The sequence below is a fragment of the Pangasianodon hypophthalmus genome, chromosome 7 (genome assembly GCF_027358585.1).
Source record: "Pangasianodon hypophthalmus isolate fPanHyp1 chromosome 7, fPanHyp1.pri, whole genome shotgun sequence".
Classification (NCBI taxonomy): Eukaryota; Metazoa; Chordata; class Actinopteri; order Siluriformes; family Pangasiidae; genus Pangasianodon; species Pangasianodon hypophthalmus.
Genome location: NC_069716.1, coordinates 16,348,267 through 16,370,510, shown reverse-complemented (window position 1 = coordinate 16,370,510; position 22,244 = coordinate 16,348,267). Strand labels below are relative to the sequence as shown.

General features: G+C 39.0%; 1 protein-coding gene across 4 annotated transcripts in view; it reads right to left on the bottom strand.

The window, feature by feature from the left end:
• fgf13a (fibroblast growth factor 13a) overlaps positions 1–20,490 on the bottom strand; it is a 103,825-nt gene extending 83,335 nt beyond the window's left edge. The window contains exons 1-2 of one of the 4 annotated variants that reach the window (XM_034306180.2): positions 20,298–20,490; positions 18,896–19,073 (exon numbers count right to left, since the gene is read on the bottom strand). In XM_034306180.2, the coding sequence (XP_034162071.1) occupies positions 18,896–18,944 (49 nt within the window). In that variant the 5' untranslated portion in view covers positions 18,945–19,073; positions 20,298–20,490. Of the gene's footprint in view, positions 1–18,895; positions 19,074–19,328; positions 19,516–20,297 lie in introns of those variants that run through there. The other 3 variants (XM_053235426.1, XM_026918445.3, XM_026918447.3) reach the window with 3 other exon arrangements.
• Between the last annotated feature and the right edge of the window lie 1,754 nt (positions 20,491–22,244).

Below are 22,244 nucleotides of genomic sequence, written 5' to 3'. Positions count from 1 at the left end.
TACAGACTACTGCCACCTTTTGGTATGGAGACCTTTTACCTTTTACACAGGAGCAGAATGTATGTGCATGCCAGCTGTTCGTTTTAGTCTTAGCAGGGTGTTAACGGAAGATAAGAGATGGTAGGCAAACATCAGTAATCCATGGTTGGTGTAGGTTTGACATTCATTTGGTATCAAACAACACAGTCCATGCTGTACATAATAAAATGACCACATTGTTAAATGTTATGATGCTATGGAATTGTGTAAGTGCACATTACCATGGGTAGGCTGCGGATGTTCAGAACAGCAGCTGATTCCTTTTTCGGCAACGTTCTCACACGCCCTCAGACACAAATCAGTCTGCTAAATCAACAAGCAGCAGTTCTTACACAGGTGTACAGTGTGCATCAAGCAGATCTGCAACCCTCCCATACACTGCACACTTTACGCAGCATGTACATGTGTTCTGAATAATGGGAATGAGGCTCACACTAAATGCACACCATCAGTATACTATGTAATGTTGCTTTTTATCTGTACGTATTGGACATCAGCTTTGTTCACGTGTGTTCACACAGAAGGTTTATAGTGGCCAAAGGCAAAGTGAGTGTGTGTAAGAGAAAGGAGCATTTACAGTGCCCACTGTGCCCCCAAACCATCTCCAATGAGGCCAGAGCTAAAAATAAACTTCTAGGTTCTGCACTGAAATGTGGTCTCTACTAGAGGTGAGCAATATAATATAATAATATGATAGTGATAATTATTTCACAGCAAACATTTCTAAAAGTATAATCAATATTGTCAGTATTTAACAGTAACCAACACCATTGTCACTCACAGTTACCATCAGGTGATTGGACATTAAAATCTAGTTTTTCACTAGTTGTTTGCTTTTCCTTCCTTTTACTTGTTAATAGCAGTGGACAATATGGTGGTTGATCCAATATACAAGTTACAATATACAAGTAAATCTTTTTAAGGTAGGTTATGTCCATACCAGTTTACCAGTATGGAACACTTTTAAGTTAGTAAACCACGTATCCATATAACCTACACAATGCAATGTGACATAGCAACATAGCAAAGGACTTTTCTCGTCTACTTTAATCTACTGCTGCTGCTATTACACGGTCTATAATCAAATTCATATGCTAAAGTGTTATAGAGACAAATTACTGCATATATATTGACTTAATTGTCAATTCAAATCCAGCAGGCTACTGCACTATATAGATGGACTTTAAAGACTACTGCCTTAAAAAAAAAAAAATAATAATAATAATAATAAATATAAATAAAATTTTTTGGCCATGCTACCCTGTACATCTTGTTGACAGAGGACATAAAAGAGGAACACCTTTGCTTCCTTGTGGAGAGTTTTTACAGAGAGAGTCTTTACACACACACAGAGACTTTACACACACATTCTATAGCACTCATAACGATTTTGCAAAAAAAAAAAAAAACAATCCAAATCCAAACTAATCCAAATCCAGAAATGTTTGTTCCCTGGTTAATTACCTGTGCACATTTCCCTTTGCATTTCCATTTCAACCTCTGTGAAAGTAGGGAATGTTTTATAGAGGTTGTATTGTGGTGACAATATTTCCTACACAATTTTGGTAAATATTAACAAGAAAAGCAATAATGGAGTCGGTAATGTAACTTTTATACTGCATTTCATTTTATGTGAAGAGAAAGACACAAAGGTTTTTATTGTACTTAATGGGATTGTTATCAGACACTACTACACACGATTGCAGTGCTGTAGCTTCTGGTGGTGACAGCACATGGCGCTTCTGTGATGACTGTGTTTGACCGGCACCCATATATCCCTATTTGGTACTTTTGGTACCCTTACAGAAAGACTAATCAAATTCAGTATGTATACTTAGTTATGTCATGAGCTTGTCAAAAGACAGTAAGACAGCCTTTACTGTCATCATGCATATACATAGTACAGTACAACTTAAATCCTTTCTTCATAAATCCTACCTTGGAAGGAGCAGGGATCAGAATGCAGGGCAAACAATGATGACAAAATTACAAAATGATTCGTACAGATTTGTTGCCATGCTCTCTGATTAGGGACTGGTGGAAAAGCACTATCAAGTAACAAGAAGCCATTGCAAAATTTGGTGTTTGCTTTATCACATCTTATTCCAGGTGTGGTAAATAAGGGAAAACACTGCAATGAGTCACTTTCTGCAGTGAACATCTACTATTAACTACTATTAACCCTGAATCACTTCCTGGACACTTAATTTAATAATAGTATTTTAACCTCAATGTTTAATGATGTGGTTATACACGCCTGCTGATATGTCAAATAGGAAAAGATCCATGACTATATCATTAAAAAGCAGTCTTTGTAATGCGAGTTCCGCATTACAATTGTGATGACACTTGACACTGTTGTGTGAAAACAACACATTCATACTACAAACGTAGTAGTACAGATGGGATATTACTTCTCTCACATACCATTCTTTACCACAGAGGATGTGGTTGGTCACAACACTATCCATAGCAATTTGTCTGTGATAGCATTTTTTTCTTTAAAAAAAAAACTTTTTTAACAGTTTATAGTTAAATTTTCATTTTGTAGAATGTCAACAAAACAAGTTAGTTCCTTTTATTGCTTACATTATAAGAGCTATAAACAGTTATTCCCTCACTAGCCTCTCATTTTTCTTTTACCTGAAGTTACGAAGACAAACAAAATGCATCTTGTCATGTTACAGAGAAACTGGAAAGAGCAAAGTCGTGTGTCCTGAAGACTCTTCCTGAAAAAACTTGCTCACTGTTACAAAGCACTGACACTGGAGACTCCTTCCATAAATGATAAATAAATAAATAAATAATAATAATATGGCTTCACCATATCAAAGATTATATGTTTTTCTTTGTTAAATAACCAAATAAAGCCGATGTGTAAGCTGTTATTATAGAAAAAATATTATATTTGAACAAATACATTCATATAAAACTGTGATTTGCTTTTCAGCCATGATCACAGCCATGTTGTTATAGAAAATTAATCAACACCTTCTCATTCACACACTCACACCCTTTCAGCAAAACATGAAAGTTGCTACTGGAAGTGACCTTTTTCAGACCGAGCCCTAGAGATGCATTGAGCCCATGCCTGTAGGAGAGGATGACCTGAGTCAGAACACCACTGGGAGTGCATTCTCTTCATGTACAGAGCTCTACCAGACCTCCTGTAATAAACAAGCGGAGTGTGTTTTTTTTTTTTTTAACAACAAACAGCTTAATTAGTGACAGTGCAGTCTTTAATAAGTTTAGCTCCAGATAGTTTAGAACACGATGATACCGATCCTGTAATTACATCCTATTTGAATTTAAGGCACACACTTATTTTGTGGAGAGGATGGGGGCGTAATTAAGAACTGCACCTCCCTGTGGACTAAAGCATTGATACAAGGAGCCGTGTTGCCTTTGGTCACTGTGGTTAAGCAGATACATGATCAAGGCTGCTGAGCGGCGAAAAAATTGCAGAATGTGCCAGTGATACAGCAGCAATTATGGGAACAGCAGCACAAAAGTTCCCTTGTTTATCACTATGGAAAGCAATGATGAACAATCCATGAGGAATTTATAATTTTTTGATGGTATGCATAAGTTAATTGAGCTGGTTGCTGGCTGTACACTGTATTCCACTGAGTGCTCAAGATCTGGTCTTGTGGCATGAATTTGGAACAAGCAGAGAAAGTCTGCTCCATTCTCAAGCCGGTGCTCACACACATAGCAAGGCAAAGAGAGACAGAAAGCAGTTAATACAGAAGGATGTGAAGCAGACACAAAGGGATGAGCTGTATGCCACCAATCCTGCTCCTCTTCTCACTCGCACTGTTCTGTAGTGCGTTGTTGTAGAAGGGCTTGAGGTTTCACTGGCTGTAGTCAGTGCAGCAAGAGTGAGCCGTAGTCAAGAATTCATGTGCAGCCTGGGAGCACGAGCTTTCCTCACTCATTGCAGCTCAGTGCTCGAGCATTTGAATAAATCATGAACCTCCTGTCTTAGTGAGTGTGTCCATATTGCCTCACTATATGTATGCTTTTCACACATCAACATGTGTGCCACAGTTGGAGCAAAGAGCATGTGATAGATGAGGCAGATGATAGAAAATACTTCTTCTTGATTTTTTTTTCATTTATGAATTTCTGTAAACTTTGGAGTTATGTATGTATGATTCAAGGTTGACACTAAATAATGATGGTAATATTATTTTACACTACGAATGGACTGGTAATTCAATATTGTGCACATGTTTTAATTTATGTTAATTCATGTATTCCCAGCAGTGTTTGACTTCCTCTAGCCCCCTATTCTACAAAGGCAGTTTTTAACATGCCACACTGAGGTTGTCACTATGGTTTGAGGCATTACTCAAGGCGATGAGGAGAGGGGATCTGACTCTATTTGTCTGTCTATATAGATAGTGCTTATTTCCAATGCTTTTTGTTAGCTGTAATGTAGCATTTGAAAACAATTCAAGAGTCACTCCTTGTGATTGCACTGATTGCATAAACTATGCATAAACTAGTCTATGTCAGACAAGAAACTTGGACTACACTAGCTATCTATGCTAGCTATATCTAACAAACTACAGTTAGCAAAGCTGTATTTTTAGCTTTAGCTGTAGCGTTTCCTTTTAGCCCAGAGCAACCAAGCATACAGCATGCAGTAGCTACCTGGCTGACAGTGTCTTAACAATAACCTGTGTTCAGGTTAGTGCAGGGAGACACAATTCACTCCCCTTCCATTTTTATGTATCTCTGTATCTGAAGGCTATCTTTCCCATGTCAGTGTGAACCTGAGATTCATTGAGCGTGAGTAAGCGCACTGATCGATTTTGTAGCTACCAGCCTTGCGATGTAAATTAAAGAAGTAATTCATGAAAATAGCTTTATAAATAACCATGTAACAATGTACTTCATTTCTTAGGTTAGCATTAGTGGCAGGAGCCTGTGACTGCGGGTCAGGCCATCTGGAGCAGTGTTCATGTTGTGTGGGTATGTATGAAGTTAGGAAGCTCAGAAAAGAGAGAAGAGCTAGAATTAATGTGTGCCAGGGCAGGATGAGAACACAAAGCCAAGAAGCAGAAAGAGCTGCAGGGGAGCAGAAGGGCCATCTGTCCTCAGAGTACAGTGCACAGAACAGCGACGGATGATAATAATAATAATTATTATAAATTTTATTTCAGTAGCAGCTTTCTTACACCCAAGAATGCTTTACAGTGCAGAACATTAATGAACTATATTCAGTACATACATGTTTGCCTGGTGAGAAAGTGTTTGTTGGCTGCAGTGAGCAACAGATATGCAATATTTTTTAATAGCACTATTTTTAAATGACAGGTTATGTCAAAAAGGTCTAAAAGACTGCGTTCCATGCCAGGTTAACTGTTTTTATTTTATAATTGATCAAAAAGTGATACCATTTTGCTGCGGTTAATGCTTATTCAAGAGTATAATTATAAACTGTCCTGTTCATACACCAATTGATTGATATTTTGAAATTGTTGTGATGTTTTATATTTAGTTTAAGTTTGGTTTATATTAATGTGCTTGTTCTAATAAACTGTCATTTCTTTAGCAACAACTTGTGACTATAATGGTGGATCCTCCACATAAAGGGGTAAAAAATTATAATGGTTGATATGGTGAAGAAAATCTGTAAGAAGATGTTAATTATTATTATTATTATTATTATTATTATTGTTATTATTATTATTATTGTAAGCTGTCAGCATCAGTATTTTGTAACAGTCAGGGGGTAAAGCTGTAATTTTTCAGCTTTGCAATTTTGTGGTAACATGACAAACCTGGAGAGGGAATGATGGGTGTAAGTGGTCGGGGGTGGTACTAGTCCTCTGCTTTGCATTCAGCTGCATCACACCACCCAATAGTTCTTTTCCCATAACAGCATGCCCTGTCATGTTTTTTTAAAATCAACTTTTTAATATGAATGAAGAATAGTGAAAACATGCAATTGTTAATGTTTAAGAAACATAATTTGACAAAATTTTACTATCTATTTTTCATATCTAATGAAGTGGTAATGCAATTGCAATATATATCTTGCTATGAAGCAAAACATTTAGAATAGTGACGATGAAAATAGAATCTTTCTCTGGGGTTGGTATTTGTGGATGAAAGTGTGTATACAGTATGTGGGTGCAAAGACTGGGGGCTGGTGTGCATTAATGAGGATCTCCAGCAGAGAAATGTGCTGGACCACAGTGTGAAGCTCAAACAAAGGCCACCCACACCATAAAGAAATCCATCAGTCATTAAACCATAAACAGCTCCTACTGCAACACTGGCCTCCAAACCATAGGCACATCAAAATGTGTAGGCTCAGAGAGCTAGGCTTTTTCTCTGGCTTTAGCACTGTTTATATGTGTTTTTAGGTTACTGCATTGGTTCAAAAGAAGAGGCATGACAATCTGTGCAGGTGGGTTGCTTGTCACACATGCAACCATTTTGCTATACCTGTCAACATACATTTAATATTATAGTGGTGGCTTAGTGGTCATGAACTAATGATCATAAAAGTTGTCAGCTCAAATTCAAGGACTGCCAGAGAACCAGTATTGGTCCTTTAACCCTCAACCGCTCAACTTTATACTTCAACATCCTCATTTAACAGCACAACAGGTATAGCTGCAGTAAATGTGTACATATGTCTACAGTGTGAAAGGTTAGTCCATCACAAAGGAGTATTTTACTGTACTTAATCTGTTATGAATCACAAATAAAATTTTATTAGATTATATTTCTCAAGACTACAAGTCAAAAGGTTTATTAGTATTTGCTGAAAGCAGTAGTGTCAATAACACAGGACACAGTATTAATTAAAACTTGTAATAAATAAATAAATATCATAGACTAATAAGTATCATAGACCATTTATGACCCTTTAAGGATTTATGGATCCTACAAATGTGCATGAGGGTGTACCACATGCCAGCTATAACCCTTTAAATATTTACATTCTCCTCACTCACAACTCTCTCCTGACCAAGGGATGCTTTTTACCGGAGCTTCAACCAAGTTCCTCAGATTGGCTAAGTGGAAGCTCCTAGCTCTTCTGACAAAGAGAGAGTTTTCACAGAGTAAAAACTCAATTATGAAAACCCAGGGGGTTAACAAACAGCTTTGTGGGACCTTGTTGCCTCTATAACCACAAAAGACAGCATAACTTTAGAACCACAGTGTAAAGATTTTGCTCAAGCATACACAAGACAAGAAAAAGATTGTAAAGAGAAAATAAAAAAGAATGCAGGTAGTGCAGAACAGCAGAAGCACAGAGGATTACAACCTCTACACTTCTTTATGGGACAGTCACAGCTGTACAGGAATTTGCTCCCCTCCCACACACAGACACATTAACTGATCAGCTATTAAATCCAATACTTATAAATGAATGGATCTGGCTCACTGCCTTTTTGCCACTGATCATTACTTTCGAGTAGCAACACTAGATGCCTTGCAGATGTCTGCTTGATTCCATCCACAGAAAGCACTGTCACTGCAGAAGCTTTAGTAACATCATAGCTTTTTGAAAAAGCTCATGTAGCACAATTCTAAGATGGCCGAACTAATTACGATGCTGTTTTCTGTACTAGGTATTTTAAGTCCATGTTTGACTGCTTTCTATAGTATATGCGACACTGGGCTTGCAAGAAAGCATGTAATATTCATGCTTTAAAAAGAATTTGACACCTTCCGCAGGATGCAATTTCACAGAAGAGAAGAAACACGGTTCTTCTCAGCCTTAGTGTCCAATCTGGCTAAAGTGATACAACTGTAATTGTGGCTGAAATTTTATGCAACACCAAATCTTCATCTTCAAAGATGAATCTAACTTACATAATGATTATAAGTATTCAGAAACTGTGAAATGTCTGAAGCAGACACTGTGATGGCTTCTCAGGTTGAACCCCTGTAACTACAAATGATATTTTGTGAAAACCTTCATTTAAATCTCCATTCAAGTCACCATGTTGTACCTTATTAAATAACAATACAGTAGATCCTTTTGTTGCCAGGGCTCTGTCACAAAACCAGCCCAATGGTCAATATAACCTGTCCAATTCCAAACTGTGTAATAAAGACCAAAATCATAACTACCACTGCCAAATATATTGCAATGCTTGAAAGATAATGATAACTTTTTATGAAGGAGTATTAAACATATGCAGTTTCATTTTTTTAAATAAACATCAAGGTCTTAAAATGTTCATTATTATAGATTCTCTCACAAACCAAGCAATGCATTTTTTTTTTTAAATTTCATATGCATTTACCACAGTTATTTATATTTTTACAGTTACACTATTGCACCTGTTAACTGACTACATTTTAATCATAACCACATCCCACACACATACATAATATACTGCGCATTTACCACTTACAGAATAAAGGTTTTTAGCTTTAAAAATCTACGTGCTATGATAACCCTAATACAGTATATGCAAAACCTTCATCCAATGACCAAGCCCAGAAAACAACCAAAAGTGACCCATTGCAATATGGCAAAACTGTGGGTCTTAGCCAATACATTCAAATATTTTCAGTACCAATGTACAATAACATCAAATTTCATGTCTTTTCATTCATGTCAGGGTTCAGGGTCAAATTCTGGTGAGTCTGATTTAACTCCATAGGGGCCATGTAACTCATCATGTATGGCTTATTCTTGCTTGGCTACATCTCATTATGAATATGATTTACTCTCCTGAGAGTGTGCTTGTACAACACTGGAGCACTGCTGCACCCGTCATGTGTATCACTGTAGACTATGTGAAATCAGCTTTAAAGACATGGATGCTGGACCACTATTTATAGCAACTGTCCCTCTCACAATGCCTCATTCCCCTGTGACAAACAGACGGTCTCATCACAGTTAACGCTCCAGTGGAGAGCCACATGCGCACACAAATAACACTTAAACACATAAACACATGTACAGGCACATCTACGCATATCCAGTGGCAAGTACTGAATGTGATGGCTTTAATGTTATTATTAACACATTTAGCAATGATGCAAAAAGCAAATTGTTAACATTTAAACTATACACAGACTCATCTCTTGGAATTACCTTTAAATGCATTACTACATTGTACTGTGCTGGGTGTACCACACAGTCTGATAAATGACAAGCACTGAATGATTTGGAGTGACAATCATAGTATATGTGAATAAGAGGATGCTGATTTTACCTGTGCTAAAACTACAACAAAAGTATGGTTCTACTATAAAGAAAAAGGTTACTTGATTACTTTAATCAAGGTGATGCTTCGAGTTGGTGCTTCAAACCTCACCATTTCTGATGCTGATTTCTAGAAGCGTCTTCCCGTTCATCTACGTTTAATGAACTAGCCATTTCGAGCCGTTGTGAGCGAGCCACAGATCAATGTGTTTATGAGCAATTTACTCTCAGAGTAGTGTCCAGTGTAGGCCACGCATGACCAAACCTGAGCTTTAATTAGTATTCTTAGTCAAAGCATTAGGGCTCACGACCATTGCAAAGCATGGCAGAGGTCAAAAACATGGGCATAAATTGGTAAATATTTACTGATCTTAGCCTGAAAAAAAACAATCATTCCAGTGGACAGTCTGTACTGAGCTGCATGCAGGTGCTTAAGTAGTCTCGTCTCCGAAGCTTGTCTGAAGCTGTTCCAGGAATTAATAATATAAATTTACACAGGCTTTGCTTCATCAAAATGTGTCAGGCTGAGTACTGATGGAAGTCAAGGCATCAAATCAGATTCTGGAGTTATTATGGTTCATTTTAAGTTAGTCAGATGAAGCATAATTCCACTGTTAGTGTGCTTTGTATGGGGTGAAAATGGCCACTGCTCATCAGACTAAGCAGACAACCGGAGGCAATATCCATGGTTCATTTCACCTCTGAATAGCCTTTCATACAATTTTCAGCTACTCTCCTGACCAATAAACACTGGAACAAAATGGTCTATGCTTTGCCAGCTGCTTGTTTATGAACACCAGTCAGGCCTTATCTTCTGACTTTCCTACTTTATGCTAATCATTTTCATAATTTAGAAAACTTTAATTGGTTCATTTTCAGACCAGGCATTAATCCCTGCATAGCAACACAGTGTTCTGTGGAGCCAAGAAAAGGTATTGTACATTTCCTCACACACACACACACACACACACACGCAGAGAGAGAGAGAAAGAGAGAGAGAGAGAGAGAGAGAGAGAGAGATATTATTTGTGTTCAGTTTAACTGTCTATTAACACCTCTTTGTCATCATAATGTTGACTCCTAGCAGCTTCACATTGACTTTGCCTCCTTCCTGCAGCAGCTACAGCAGCAGCTAGCATCCTGAAGATACTGCTGCAGTAGTAAGGCAGAGAAATTTCTGGTTTCCTCATAATTACTTGTGTGACCTCAGCTTAGCCTTTTGCAGGTGTAAAAACGTTTCTAGTGAATCTTTAGACCCTGCAGCAAGTGAAAAGTGGCTTTTAAGGCACAGGGGTGATTTATTGATCACTCTATTGAACTATAGTACACAGGAGTGAAAGAGATCTTTGTAGCAGGCAGCATGGCCTGAGGAAGCTTTGCTGAGAGGAAAGTAAGAGTCATTTGCTGTGCTGTACATCAGGATGTAATTTTAGGATAAAATTCTATGTTAGACCTAGCCATACAGTAAATTGGCTGGAGTTGTTTGAGCAATGCTGAAGGAACGTTTCAACCTCAAACTGTCCTCATTCATTCATATCATTTTCAGTAACTGCTTTAATCTGATCAGGGTCACAGTGGATCTGGAGCGTACAAGCCTATCAACACTGGGCTAGAGGTGAGAATACACCCTGGATGAGATGACAGTCCATCGCAGGGTACCATGCAGACTACAACATGGCCAGCTATACCTAGGGGCAATTTAGAGCTACCATTCTACCTGCATGTTTTTGGGAGGTGGGAGGGAAACTGGAGAACCTGAAGGAACTCCAAGTGGACAAGAGAAGAACATGTGAAACTCCACAAAAACTAAGCTGAGCTCAGGATCGAACCATGTGCCCTGGAGCTGTGAGGCAGCAATAATACCCACTGTACCACAGTGTCAAATTCTTGTAATATCCTATATGACAACAGTGTCAAATTTCATTTTCTGAACATATGCCCTATTCTATTGACATTTCACTATTTTTGTGGGATGTAGTAGAGAATATCTAGTGCTCTCTTTCATTCCTACAATACACCACAGGCAGTAGTGTACAAATGATGTACCCTAGCAGCCGGTGTATACTCATAATGCACTGCAGTATTTGGTTTGATTCATGTGTAACTTCACTGAGGAAGACATTGAGATCATCTGTTCAGATTTTTCCACTGATTTATTTGTTTTGTAAAGTCATTTCTACAGTCACATACGTTTCTTTTTCTTTCTTTTTTTTTTAGCTTGGATACCTTAATGTCCTTCGGATTGTATGGATAGTGAGTTGTGCATGTTTATGAAACAGAATGTGACTATTGTGATGAGCCAACCCATTATAAATACCAAAATCATTTACTTCAATCAGGAATTCTGTTTCCTATAACTATGTAGTGCTTCTAATTTTCCAACACAGGGAACAGTGAGTAGAAGATCATTTTAAACAACTGATTCATTTCCATAGATATCAGCTGCTAGTATGTACAAACAGTAAGGAGAAATTAAGGCTTTGTCAAAATTAAAATATTGGCAGGCAACAGCTGAAATAAAGGGCAATGAGCCAATTCATGAGTACAAGCCTCTTTCTTATTGGGCACCAAATTATCATGTTGACCAGCTTTTCATAAACATTTGTATCATTATACTGTAACTTTGCTGTACAGACTATAATCCAGTTATGCTGTGTAATACTAATCCCTGTGGGCACTGCAATTATAGAAATACAATCTTGGCATCATCCTTCAGCAGGGAACAATGGGCACAGCATCATCACTGCTAGAGAGATGACAAGCAACAAGCATGCTATGTCATAACTGATGTAAATTTCATGTTTAATACCAAGGAATGGTATGGAACAGGAATTTGTTATGTACTGTTGAACTGACTTAAGGCACTGCAGAATCCAAACTTTATAGCACCTAAATGTAGTATATGACTATAAGACATGCCTTATCATACCATCATGCCACAAACACTTACATCTTAATAGCAGTGAAATCAATATAAAGTAAAAGCTGCAGTATTATGAAGTCTGTGTGACCTGTCCATACTCTGACCTGCATGAGCTGTATGTATTATCAGCATTAACATGCACTGAACATGACCTTCCTGCTGATTCACAGTTTGGCTGGAGCCAAACAGCCCATATTTTGAATTTCCCCATTCTGGACTAACCTAATGAAGATCTCACCTGCCATTTTTATCTCCTTGTTTCCTAGGCCACTGATAGACACATAATATTGCAAGTCATTATGACTCATTTTAAAGCACACAGCAACTGTTTCTTTAACATGAATTGATGCTTCTCCACAATTGTGCTGAATTTAACATCTATTACTTTGGCCAGGGGTCCAGGTCTTACTCTATTTGGTACCATCCATAATTTTTATTGTTTATGGTTGCTATATATTATATATCTAAACTTAAAATTAAACAAGTTTACAATGTTGGTAAACTAGGAGTGTGATGATCCAAGGATTTGGATTGATGTATCAGTTTAAAAGGCAATGACTGAAATTAACTGATGCAACCGACAATCAAATCAATTATTATCAAAAAAAATAGTACAAATAATTAATATTTTTAGGCCGATGTCCAAATAATTTCATGGGCTAGCAAGGTGATTTGCCCATAACAAGGTGATTTGTCTTACTCTACATCATCATCATTCGAATTTAATGGTAGGCCTACACCAGAGTCTGAACAAATTCAGATCACATTATCGACCGGAGGCTACTAAACCAATTCGAGATGTATCCTATCATAGCAGATTAAGCGTTATCGTTAAATAACAAACTGTTGCCTTATGACTTTAAATTGTATTGTGTGGAAACCTGAGGTTTACACTCCTAAAAAATACAGCCTTTTATATTTTTAAGTTCTTTTTGTTGTTGGTGATTGGGCTATGCCATGGTTCATAGTAAACTTAAACACTATTGCATGTTTAACACATTTTCAGTGATCAATGTTAATGGTATACTGTGAGATTTCACTTAAAAAACATGGGATGGATGTAAAAGGTTGGAAAACACTGGATTAGTATACAGCATACAATGCTGAGGTGAAATGTAAGAAAGAAAATAAAAGGCCAAGTTAATAGCAGTATGCATGACTGCTCTGACTGAATCTGACATGAGATATTATACACCAACGACACCTTATTACCCATTCTGATGTTCTCTGAAATTCTTTCTTGTAATATAATTTTCACTGGCCAATATAAACAGTTCACTACAAATCACAGTAACTGTGATGGCTTATCGCTAACTAAACAAATGGCAGGGTAAAGGTTTCTAAAATTTAAACGGTCCCTTCAACAGTCAGTTTACCAATCACTAAGAAACACATATCCACTACTACTAATTGGTGGTTATTGAAATGTACATAGATGCAATTTGTGTAAAACCCATTATTGTGATTATCTGAATATCCTGTAATCCTCTCAAAGTAACAGTTCATACACAGAACTGTACAGTACTGTGGAAAAGCCATAGGCACGTGTACAAATCTGTAAAATGAAGATGCTATCAAAAATCATGACAAGTTAAGCTAAATAATTTAAAGGCATGAACACCCTTTGCTTCTGTCTGAAAAATGAGCTTTAACTTCCTATGTTTAATTTTAGCAACATTTAACTTTCAGAATTTTTTTTTTTTTTTTTTTTTGGAAAATGAATGTTTGGAAAAGTAAAATTTGCTCCTTCCTTTTGATACACTAATGCAGAAGACATGCTTGTGCACAGTACCTTGTGATGAATTTCAAGATGTTTGCATAATCTAGGCTAATGGCCTAAATCTTAATGCAGTTCTATATTTTAACTCAAAAAATGTTGGGTTGTTAACATTCTAGAGGCAAAGCACAGAACCTCAGTCACTGCTAGTCACATGCACTTGGGATAAGAGAGCTTTTGTAAAATTTGTAGAGGTGGCTGAAGACTTTACTTAGGTTTATGTGCAGTCTACGCTGTTTTCTAGCACATTCTGTATTAAATGAAGTAGTATACATCTTGCAGGAAAACAGGAAGCTGAGAAGGAGAGAAGGAGAGAATATTAGGTAGTGATCTTTTAAGATGAGGGGTATGGCCTAGTAAATTGTGCTGTGCCTCATCAAGCTGCTCTGAGACTGAGAGCAGAGACTGAGTTCAGGGCCGCTTACATCACTGTTCCCAGCAGAAGACATGGAGAGCTGTTCAGATTACTACACCCACATCACCAGGCAGGTATTTGCAGAGTTTATGAATAAGCCACCGGCTTTTCCGACAGATGACAAAAACAATTAAATGTTCCCACAAAACAGCTGGCACTGATTCTACATACTTTTATGTTGCAGTGTGCCCAGAGACAGGATTTAAAGAATGCCATTTTAACTTGTATGGCTGCAGCCCACCATAAATAACACAAAATAGCCACACATTATTTAAGCAATTTCGCAAGAGTGCGGTTATATTGAATATCGGCACAGCTGTGATTCGGCTGTAGGCACCAGGTCGCAGGTAATCACAGCCATGCTGATATTCAGTATAACCGCACAATTGCAAGTGTGATATTGTTTTATACAGCAGTTTTATAAATAAGAAATTAATATTGACTACCTGACATTTCGGACACAATATGGCCAAATAATGTTTCATTTTGCTCAGCGAACTGAAATAGATCCCAAAGAAGCCACACTCACTGACTGCCCATCGACTAACTGGCTTATAATGGTTTGTACATTCCCTTTAAATGTGCATCTGGTGAAACTGGCTTCCCTTTTTCCTTTTTTATTTTCATCTTATAAGCTTTCATATTTTACTTCAGAAGTTACATTCATGAAAAATGTATTATTTGCCATGTCCACTAATGACATCGCTAACTCTACTCTAGTAATGTTTTCAGTAGGACGGTTGCTAGAATGGGAGTTTTACATGGCAAACACGGACATGTCAAGTGATACAAACAGTGAAATGTCCCAGTTATATTAAATATAAGCACTCTTGGAGCGCTGCTCATCCAAACAAATTAGTGAAACAGAACTAAATGTGTTATAAAGAGTATAAACATTAACGTATGGATCATAGTCCTGGCTCACTGACTGTCTTCACAGCTGTAGTAGGGTTATGTTTCAACATACACCTATATACACTATATGGCCAAAAGTATGTGGACGTCTGAGTATTGAACATCCCATTCCAAAACTATGGACATTAATATTGAGTTGCTCCCACTTTGCTGTTATAACAGCCTCCATTCTTCTGGGAAGGTTTTCCACTAGATTTTTTAATGTGGCTGTGGGGATTTGCCCATATTTTGCCCAATCAGAAGAGAAGGCCTGGTGCACAGCCATCAATACAGCTCATCCTAAAGGTGTTCAGTGGGGTTGAGGTCAGGGCTCTGTGCAGGACACTCGAGTTTTTCATGTCTTCATGGAGCTGGCTTTGTGCACAGGGGCATTGTCATGCTGGAACAGGTTTGTGCTCCTTAGTTCCAGTGAAAGGAAATCTTAATGGTACAACAGAAAAACATATTCTGGACAATTGTAAGCTTCCAACTTTGTGGCAACAGTTTGGGGAAGACCCATATATGGGTGTTATGATTAGGTGTCCACATACTTTTGGCCATATAGTGAATGCATATTGGTGTATTGATGTATTGGTGTATCATAAGTGTTTAATTTTGGGGTTCTTTGCAATAGAATACCTACAGTACTATGCTTCTAACTTCTTTGGAACATTTAAAGAAATTTTTGCTAAGATGTTTTCCAAAAATAAAATGAAAGCATGAAAATAATGACTACACTGAGCAGTAAACAGTAAAACAACCAATAACAATAATAATAATAAATTGCTTTGCTTTTATAACTGCATGCATTCTCTTAGGTAAACTGTCATGCAGTTTTCTAAGGAAATTGGCTAGTAGGTTGTTTCAGACTATTTGGAGAACTTGTTATAATTTTTCCCTCTCTGCATGTAAAATCCCAGAAAATATCAAGGCAATACCAAACTAAACGAAGCCAGTACAGTATATTACACGACTTTACAAATTTATTATAAATAAAACTGCAACCACAACCCAAAGAGAGCTTTACTGAGGGGCCTTTTAGAGCTGCTGCTGTCAGTATGGACCATTATTTAACAAACTTCAAAAAATTCTTTGTAACACTGATTAGTTTAAAAATAAAACAGGCATGTATGACCAAATTTATATAAAATACTGCAGGTTGCTTAAGACCTTTGCACAGCACTGTAGGTGGCTTAGTTTCTCAAATGATACAGCAGAACCATCCATCCATTTTCTGTACCACTTATCCTAGACAGGGTAAAGGGGACTGTCTTTAGACTGAGGGAGGAAACTGGAGTACCCGGAAACCCCCAAAACACGAGGAGAACACACACACAGGGCGGCAGTGGGATTTGAACTCCCAACCCTAGAGGTGTGAGGCAAATGTGCTAAACACTAAGCCACCATTTGCTAGAACCCCAGTGGCTAGCCCACAAACTAGCATTATAATAATTATAGTAAATATTACAGTAAGTGAAGTGACATTACACAATTAGCTTAAATAAGCAGCCAGTTGTTGAACTTAAAGTGCCATACTGTGGAATTTTTAATATAATTTATGATGACAAGCACTAAATCGAAAGTAATAAAGGTATAAAATGCTAATTAATCAAAATGGGTTACTTTGTGGCTTGTTATTATGAGGCAGTGTTAATAAATTAGCTTCTTGACCTGCATGCTCAGCAACAAGTGTCCTTGCTGACTAGCTGTAGGCTACTCGGTTAAAAATGAATGGCAAACACAGCAGCACCATTTAAATAGGAGTGAAGAATTTGCTCTGTCAAAAAATCAGTGCCTGTCATTTCTGAACATGTATAGGAGCTTGAGAACAGGCAGGGTCTAGTGATGTGCAAAAGCGACAGGTCCAGAAAATTTCCCAAACATTTCAGTAAGCAGGGTGGTGATGCAAAGTGGCAGGTCTCTGAAGCAGATGGAGCCTTCCTCAAGGGCTACGCTGTCAGATTTACATCAGTTCTGATGAGGATCTGCAGTGTGAGAGTTTATCATAGCTTGATATTGACTAAATATTTGCAGTCACTTCCGAGGCTAGGTTTTTTTTTTACAGGTTTTTTGGCAAAAGGAAACGGCATAAAGGAACAATTAAAGAATGAGCTCTCTTCAGTGCTTTTCTGTAGTAATATGGACTTGTGGTCCAACATTTGCCTCAGGTGTTTCTTACATTCCCACAGCAGGGGAATTTAATTCCACTGTAGCAGCAGCCAGCCACTCAGCATGGTAGATTAGAGCAGGTGTCAGAGCAGAACATAAAGCATCTCTGCTGCTTTATGATTAATAAAGCTTCTCTAAACTGTGCTAGGAATATCTATTGCTTTGGCTCTGTGTCTGGATCAATTCATCAACCTGAAAATATGCGGCACTTAAGTGTCCCCCATGTGCTGTCAGCCCAGATAAGCATACATCCACTGCATGATTCCTGAGCCCTCCGCTCTAGAGCATGCAGGTGTCAGTGGGATATTAGCTAATGCATGATTATAGGTGGCATATTTGTCAAACCAGAACATTCTCAGTTTTATACTGTTGCATGGTTTGAAACTAACTGAAAATACATTATGTGCTATAACTGTGAGTTTGGAAGTACACGCCGTAACAGTGAGAAGAAATTCAATTATAAAGAAGATCTACTCTATCGCAAAGGTTTCATATAATCAAAGCTATTTTAAAAGGCCACAGTTGTTGTCTGGAGGAATAGAGACATTGACTATTTCAGCAGTTCCCAATAAACAGTGTTTTCCCTGGGGATACATTTCTATGTGCCAGCAACAGTAGAGATAAAATGCCACAATGCTGTGTGCGAGTACACTGGTGTTTTCCACAGATCCACAGCAATTCCATCAATCCTGAATATTATCTATGGTCTGAGCAGATCATGTGTGCTGGCCTGAGCAGAGAGTAATGTAAGTACATTTCAAAATCCTGTTTTAAACTGACATCATCATGACTATTGTTATCGTCAGGGATTTTAACCCAGCTGTTGGGTCAGTGGTGTCCTTTTATTTGTAACGTGCAAAAAAAAAATGTGTCTGAAGAACGCGTGAGGTCGAAAAAGAGCCTCGGTTTCTCTGGCAACCCCGCAGCCTCCCCGTCGCCATGGCAATGGCGGGCCAGTTTACGGTCGGCTCGCGCGCCGCGCACATCGCTTTTACGCAATGGCTCATTGCGCAGTAAACACACAGCGTCATCGCATCGTGTGATCAGAATTTTTGATTGATCAGCCTGGTTACCGAAACCTGCGACTGTAAGTGCGTGTGGGGAATTCCACAGGGTCGTCTACCTGTGACATTACAGCTGTTCGATTAAAGCGACATCAAAGTGATGCTATCATCTTCCTGCATGCTACAGAATGAATGAGTATTTTGGTGTCTGTGTGTGTATCTGTGTGTGTGTGTGTGTGTTTAAATAAATCTAACTAACCACAGAAAGCCAATAGGTATTCAATTAGCCATCTTTTGCAACTTAAAATTAAATGATCGTATATGGCATAGACAACAAAAGCCGATATTGATTTTGTGTGTGTTCAGAAGCCAGGAAGGACAATGCAATGAAGTTGGGGTGGGGGGAGGAGGGTGAAGAACCACGGTCGCTTTAAACCGAAGGATGTAGAGGCAGCGCTCGAGCATCGCAAGCCTCGCCTCTTACCCTTGGAAGCATCCTTTTCTTCTTTAGGTTTCGCCACTTTTGCGCTCATAGATCCCAGTTTGGACGCGTAATTCCCCGATTTAAACTGGACTCAAAATCCCCCCGTTGTTTGAGCTCTTTCTTCTCTTAGATCCTTGCCAAATCCAAAACAAAGGTACCAGGTAATGAGATAAAGGCTCTGCGAAAACAGATGGAGAGATTACACACAGGTCATTCATTGTTGACATTTGTAAGAAGAAGCGCAGTGTAGCTGATCCTCTCTCAGCACCCAGGAATCTACATGAATAGCTACAGCTTTCTGCGTGCACAAAAACGGCGAGTTTCAAAAGCGCGCCTTGCTCTCAAGTCAACAATAATCACCTCTCATGGATATCACCGTAAACCCAGGCTGTTGAGGTTTTTTTTTTTTACATGTCAGAAACAATGATCTTACCTTATCCCGTCCACATTGCCTCCTACATCAATGCACATTCACATAAAAAAGACGCATCCGCCGCGCACGTCGCTCTGTTCCATCTAAAATCGCGACCCCCCTCTCCACTGTAGCTACAGCGAGCGAACAAAAAGCCAGGAGAGGAGGAAAGAGGGGGGTTCCACCGAGTGTCAGCCGACGTAAGCTGTGACACACGAACCAAAAAACGGAGGAACCACCTTCTGAATTTACAGAAGGGATGATCTCATAGCCTTTACATGGATTATAGCCTACTACTGGGTGCCAGATTTGCACTATGGTATTGCACATGCTTTTAGAAATTCCAGACAATGCAACAGGGTATTCATTTACATCTTAACCCAGAAAGACGAAGAGAAAAGAAGAGATGCGAAACGTAAGGTCATTAGTGGAATTTTAATAAGCTGTGCTTGGGGATTTGAGGATGGTGCGTGCAAAGCGCTGTGCATGAGTCCTCAGAGCGAGTACTCCAAAGCAGATGTGCTGGAGCACTAATAATAATAATAATAATAATAAGACTAATACAGTGTAATGGACTGTATACACGACTCACAGTGGTCGAGATAAATAAATGCGCAACATGTGTCTTTTCTGTTTGCGCTAGAGCGCATAACATTGACGCGCAGCCACTAAAACACCTAACGCGTAAATGACACTTCAGTAATGAAACGCGTGATCATGCGAAGAAAGGAGAAATGCTTCAAAACAAAAACAAAAAAAAAGACGGATTAGAAATCACTGAACAGTCTCCTGTATCAGCAGCTTTACTCACACACCTCCGTTTTACGAACACGTTTAACACCTTTTTATTCCTGTCTCACAACTCCCAGATGCTGAACAAGTTCTTTTGCGCCTTAAAACGTGTAGTTCATATGTAGAAGTGCTAAAGTGCATTAAACCCATGCGTACTAAAACAGACAGTTCTTTAGAACTAGACGGTTTTCTCCTTACCTTCTGACTTGATGAGGAACCGGCTGCTGTTCTTTAGATGCTCTATTTTTTAAAAAAAAGGCACAGAGAAAGACAGACAGATGTTCCTCTTCTCTCTTCCCAAATTGGTAACCGCTGTGACTGAACGAAATACTCAGCTTTCTACTCTGTCAGCATTTGCAACTACAGGACAGTGTAATGGGTTGATGAAATCCGGGTGAGAACTACTCCTCTTCCATCACCTGACCGGATTGGTGATTTTTTTTTGTCCTCCTCCGGGTGTGAGGAAACGGTGCAGGATCCGCATGCTGCTATTTTTAGGAGTAACAAGACGCCTGCTCAAGTCTTTTCCCCAAGGCGCCTTTAGGATTTAAACTGGCAGCATTAGTCCAGAAACAAATTTTCCAGATGATATCTGAAACATGAAGCCAAACTACTACAGCTTTGACCTGAACCAATAAACAAACAAAGGGATTGTTTGGAGTGGAAGACATATTAAAAAAAGAAGGAAAAAAAGCAAGATGCTTGGGAATGTGGATATGAAGTGTGCATTATGAAAATATGAACATATGAACAAAATATGAAAATATGAAAATCTGGAACAGACACTATGCATAAACCTTGTGCACTGTTTACTGTGTAATCCCAGAAGCTGTTGTGTACACCGATCAGCTATAACATTAAAACCACTGACTGATGAAGTGAATAACATTGATTATCTCGTTACAATGGCACCTGTCAAGTGGTGGGATACACCGATCAGCCATAACTTTAAAACCACCTGCCTAATATTGTGCAAGTCCCCCTTGTGCCACCAAAACAGCCCTGACTGGTCAAGACCTGGACTCCACAAGACCTCTGAAGGTGTGCTGTGGTATCTGGCACCAAGACATTAGCAGCAGATCCTTTAAGTCCTGTAAGTTGTGAGGTGGGGCCTCCATGGATCAGACTTGTTTGTCCAGTATATTCCACAGATACTCCATGAGATTGAGATCTGGGGAATTTGGAGGCCAATTCAACACCTTGACCTCTTTGTCATATTCCTCAAACCATTCCTGAACAATTTTTGCAGTGAGGCAGGCGCATTATCCTGCTGGAAGAGGCCACTGCTATTAGGGAATACCATTGCCATGAAGGGGTGTACCTGGTCTGCAGCAATGTTAAGGTAGGTGGTACGTGTCAAAGTAACATCCACATGAATGCCAGGACCCAAAGTTTCCCAGCAGAACACTTCCCAGAGCATCACACTGCCTCCGCTGGCTTGCCTTCTTCCCACAGTGCATCCTGGTACCATCTTTTCCCCAGGTAAGCAACACACACGCACCTTGCCATCCACATGATGTAAAAGAAAACATGATTCATCAGACCAGGCCACCTTCTTCCATTGCTCCATGGACTCTGATGCTCATGTGCCCATTGTAGGCGCTTTCGGAGGTGGACGGGGGTAGCATGGGCACTCTGACTGGTCTGCACCTACGCAGCCCCATGCACAGCAAGCTGCAATGCACTGTGTTCTGATACCTTTCTATCATAGCCAGCATTAACTTTTTAGCTACAGTAGTTCTTCTGTGGGATTGGACCAGATGGGCTAGCCTTTGCTTCCCATGCGCGTCAGTGAGCCTTGGGCACCTATGACCTTGTCGCTGGTTCACCAGTTGTCCTTCCTCGGACCACTTTTGGTAGGGACTAACCACTGAATACCAGGAACATCTCAAAAGACTTTACGTTTTGGAGATGCTCTGACCCAGTCATCTAGCCATCATAGTTTGGCCCTTGTCAGAGTCACTCAGATCCTTACGCTTGCCCATTTTTCCTGCTTCAAACACATCAACTTCGAGAACTGACTGTTCACTTGCTGTCTAACATATCCCACCCCTTGACATGTGCCATTGTAAAGAGATAAGCAATGTTATTAACATCACCTTTTAGTGGTTTTAATGTTATGGCTGATCAGTGTACATCTTAAAT